The 4765-nt window shown below is 37.6% G+C and overlaps 1 protein-coding gene across 1 annotated transcript; it reads left to right on the forward strand.

Annotated features, from left to right (window-relative positions):
- Nucleotides 1–52: 52 nt before the first annotated feature.
- LOC144639889 (major facilitator superfamily domain-containing protein 12-like) lies at nucleotides 53–3897 on the forward strand (the record flags this gene model as incomplete). Its single annotated transcript, XM_078499162.1, has 7 exons — nucleotides 53–258; nucleotides 374–466; nucleotides 1115–1207; nucleotides 1804–1977; nucleotides 2219–2316; nucleotides 2881–3017; nucleotides 3569–3897. Coding segments are annotated over 7 exons (854 nt in total), but the record flags the coding sequence as incomplete, so codon positions are not given.
- Nucleotides 3898–4765: the final 868 nt, after the last annotated feature.

Genomic DNA, 4765 nt, shown 5'->3' on the forward strand with positions numbered 1-4765 from the left:
ATGCTAGAGGAAGAAGTTGAAGCTGGCTCTTCTTCTGGTGTTGACAATAAAGCATTCGACTGCAGTGAAACAGAATCGCTTCCAGATCGGAACGAAGAGGTTTTGTCAAAGTCACCAGAAATAGACCGCATTGCTGCTTCAGGGACCTTGATGAAAAGCAAACCTTCTGTTCCTTCTCCTGATCTTGAATCTGCTCTTCAAGCAACACCAGGGCATAAGGCAGCACGAGCCTGGTTCAAGGACTCCCAGTTGTACAAGGTAGTTCATTGTAAAACTAAATTATGTATGGTCCCATTTAAACGTCCCAACATTTAAAACGTTAGGATCATACAATTGAACATGTGAATGTCAATTCTGTTTCAATCTGTTTCAGGTTGCCATTATGTTCGGGTGTGCAAAGAATTTGCAAGAGATTTCCTATTCATATTTGCCGCTGTTTCTTACTGACACACTAGAGTTTAAAAAGGTATTTTTTCCTTCCTTATAATACGCTTATTTGCTTACTACCTTGATCAGTCAGTCAGTCAATCGGTCAGTCAGTCAGTCAGTCAGTCAGTCAGTCAGTCAGTCAGTCAGTCAGTCTGTCAGCCAGTCTGTCAGCCAGTCAGTCAGTCAGTAAAAAGGCGAGCTGAACCTTATCTTCAAGTAGCGCCAGGTAAAGCAATAAGTTTTCTTAAATCCGACACTTTTCAATCTTGGTCATCTTTTACCATATGCACCAGTCTCCCCTATGGCTCCCTCTGGGTATTTTAGTTGTTATTCATTTGAATGCTAAACCTGTTTGAATGTCTCTTCAATCGCCTCTAATTTAAGACAAAGTCTTTGACCTTAAGGAAAGGTTTTTTACCTTGGTACTCTAAGGAATTTGATTTCCTTATAAATTGGGAGTGTTTTTAGCCCACAATCTCAATTGTGAACTTAAGTTGTTTAGCCCACAATCTCAATTGTGAACTTATATTTTTGTTTGTTCATTCAATCTTTTTATGACTTTGCCGGTATCAATCAGTTCTCTTTTTTATTTCAATAGAGTAATTATTACTCGGTGGATATTTCTGCCAAATTTTGTGTTGTCCAAAACTTTAGACATTGCCCGGTTTGTTTCATTTTTACTCAGGAATCTATTGCTTATCTTCCACTTGTAATGCTAGTCGGTGCAACTGTTTCTACTGGAATCACCAGGAAAATTATCGAAAAAATAGGAAGCAAGGTGAGCTACACAGTTTATTATATGGGACTGAAAAAATGAACTTTAATTCAAGGATGACGTAAACGTATAAGTAACCTTGAAAGAAGACGTAATGTAAAATTTGTATATACCTAATTGAATAAGCGTTGTCCCTGAAAAAAGCATAAACCATAAACGATATGACCCACTGGTATTGTGGGTAGACAGTCTTGGTAAACTTAGTTATGTTCCTTCCATTGATAATCAAGATATTTTCTTTCTTTGAGAGCCTTTAAAGCATGATTTATGCAACCTGTCTAATGATCATGTTTATTCCGTCACGGACAACGATTATTTTTTCCGATTTTACAATAAACAGTAATTGGGTCGCATCGTTCATGGTTTATACTTTTCATGGGTCAACGATTCGAGGTGTATAACAGTACTATGGTGATTAAAGCTAATGGCCCATGGCAGCTTTCTTTTGGTTGAAACTTTATGGCCTGTTAAAGGCAGTTGATGAGTTAGTATCTATTGGCGGCAATTTCGATCAATCAAAACTAAAGAAACAACAAAGTGAATTGCAAATAATATAACTGCTTTACTTTCTACACTGAGACATCATCATTTAATTTCAGCGATCGTTCATCTTGGCTGGTCTTGTTGTGATTAGATCTTGCGTGTGGTTTTATTTTATTACCCAGTCCACCAGAGTGCTAACCTACCCGGCCGCTGCTCTTCTGGGGTTTGGATTCTCCGCCATGTTTGTTAATGCACTTAGCTTCGCAACTGAACTTATTGGAGACAACAAAGTAAGTCCACTAGTGGGGTCTTCAATAGTAATTATTGTGGTTCATCTTTCGTCTTATTGTAAAAATAATAACCTAAACTAATGATCTGCTCGTTAACTATGGAATAACTATGCTAGTGAATAAAATAGCACTGGATCTTTGTTCACTTTATCGTGCATTGTGGATTTTATTATTTTCTGTTTGTTTAACAATCTTTTTCATTTAATCACCTCAAATCACAATGAACGATATTTACTCTCAGAGCAACTCTGGTTTCGTATTTTCCGTCTTTGGAGTATTAACAAGTCTGACTGGAGGAGCCTTGGTCAGCGTCATACAGAATTTTTTTCCTGAAGAAAGGTAAAATATTTCTTTTTATGTGTAAGACTACTGGAATCATTTGCGCCAAAGCAAACTTGTCTCTGTAAAAGGCATAAACCATATCATAAACGATATGAGTTGCTCTTGGTACTCTAAAGAGTCTTAGAATACAGTATCCTTTTCTTATGTCATCGTAGCTGTTGTCAGACACGTTAGAAATTACTCAATTACTGTTATGTTTTTTTATTAAATTTAATATTTTGCTTAAATTGTGACTGTCTACTGATAATATCGTTATATCGGGGAATGTTTGACGTTCGGTCCGCTAAATTCTCATCGTTATATCGGGAATATCGTTATATCGAAGACCGAAATATCGGGGTTCCGTCCCATACATTTTACTGTAACTTTTGCCGGGACATAGAATATTCATCATTATATCGGGAATATCGTTATATCCATGATCGTTATATCGGGGTTCTACTGTATTTATTAAGGACGTCTAACAGCCAGTGAAAGATAAAAATTCAGGGGTCTTACGATTTTGGATTTTAGTATTTTCATGACAACAGTTGTGATAACCACGAACTGTTCTCTTTGCAGTGATGCATCTGAGGACTGTGAAGAGTGTGGTGACTATGTACGACTTGTGTTTTCCATCGTACCAGGCTTACTCGCTGTTATCAGTTTATTGATTGTGTTGATGTTCGATACCTCACACAATACTACTAAGCGAAATGGTAAGATTAATATTAGCTAGTATGGAGCATGAGTGTATTCGTGGATGATGCAATATATATGAATTCGCTGTTTAACTTTCTACCCTCCACGAATCGTAAGATATATTTCGACGCTATACATGCACTGAACCACGCAATAAGTTTAAAAAATCCTCGAGCCAATAAAGAATAAGATAAAGCTTGACATGCCGTATGTACGATTGAACTTGGTCACAGAGAAATGGCCAAGGAATGGCGGAATTAGTGAATTCTAGTTTGTTTTGGGGTGACTGCAAGAATATCAGGATCAGATTATCATGCATCAGACTTCTTTCTCCATTAATAACATGGGGTGTTAACTCATATCTGAAGTAAAGTAGGCGAACTGAGGAACTTACCTCAGTAAAAATTTTAAAATTCTCTTTCTTCAGGATCCTGTAAGAGGCTATGCACTAAATAATACTTTAATACTTTTTCCGCTATTCTGATAACACTTCTATTGTGCTGTTAGTCACAAGAGAAAAAAATCATATCCTCTTTTAAGTTGACTTCAACATGTTTGTATATTGCAGGTTTAAAATCAGATGTAGCTACTCAAACAGATGCAAGTGAAGAAGTCAGCTGAAATGGAGACTGAAAGAACTGACCCGCATGCCTACTGTTTGTAAATGATGGGACACTATAATGATTACTGGTGATCTTGATGTAATATAGAGCAGTTTTCAGCTGAGTTTCGTAAAACCAAAACCAAAGTAATTATTCTGGCCAATCACAAAGGACATAGACAATCCAGCGAACCAATCAAAACGCGAAGCAAATACACTAGCCGGCACGAAGCGCGGGAAAACGTGTGTGATTGGTTTTGGTTTTACTTCTGATTGGCTGATAAAGTAGCGCGAGAATTTTAAACCAATCACTGAGGGATGTAATGTAAAACCGATGCAAACGCGAATTACTTTCGACACTTGAGTGAAAACCGCTCTATCTAACACGAGACCGTATTTCATCGAGATATCTAAAAACCGAGAAGAGAGTTGTAAAAAAGGCGCGCAGCGGAGTTTTTTTTACGAATTTGGAGGTGTTTGGACAGCCGATGAAACATTGTCTCGAGTGTTTGATATGTCTTTCCAATCGAATCAAAAATTACGGCGAAAAAAAAAAAACAGCGAAATAAAATCGTAAAAATCTATGCTAATTAAGACCAGGTATCCGAAACCTCCTTCACGGTTATGATTTTCTTTGTTTTAACTTGATGAACTATTAATGAGTTTGAGAACGTATTCGCAGAACATAAAGAAAAGAAATTACGCTAAGCGTATAGTGTTGTTACTATAAAAGATCTACAGGGCCCAGTATGATACCCATCCGATCCGTATATAGTATATATATTTCGTTTTTCAAAAAGGATCTCTCACTACTGCTAACGAACTTCAGTTTTAGATCAGTTAAGCTAAAATGAAGGGACAAAAGGTTAAAATTAAAAAAAAAAAGATTAACTAACACAGTTAATATACAGAAGAAGGTTATTGATCGCAAGAGGGGGACTCCTTTGTGGTGGGAGTTCAGACGCTTGGAAGCCAAAAAAGAGCGGGCGTCAATTCATCTATCATTAGGTGGGACCAAAAGGCGACACAAGACCGGACCAACTGGCGGGATATTGTGTAGGCCTTATGCGTCACCCGGCGCTCAAAAGACGGATGATTGTGATAATCTACTCCCTCCCCAAACACCTCCCCCTTTTCTCTACCTCACCCGCAATATCCCCCTCC

This window comes from Oculina patagonica, unplaced genomic scaffold (assembly GCF_052425735.1).
Source record: "Oculina patagonica isolate OP01 unplaced genomic scaffold, crgOcupat unplaced1452, whole genome shotgun sequence".
Classification (NCBI taxonomy): Eukaryota; Metazoa; Cnidaria; class Anthozoa; order Scleractinia; family Oculinidae; genus Oculina; species Oculina patagonica.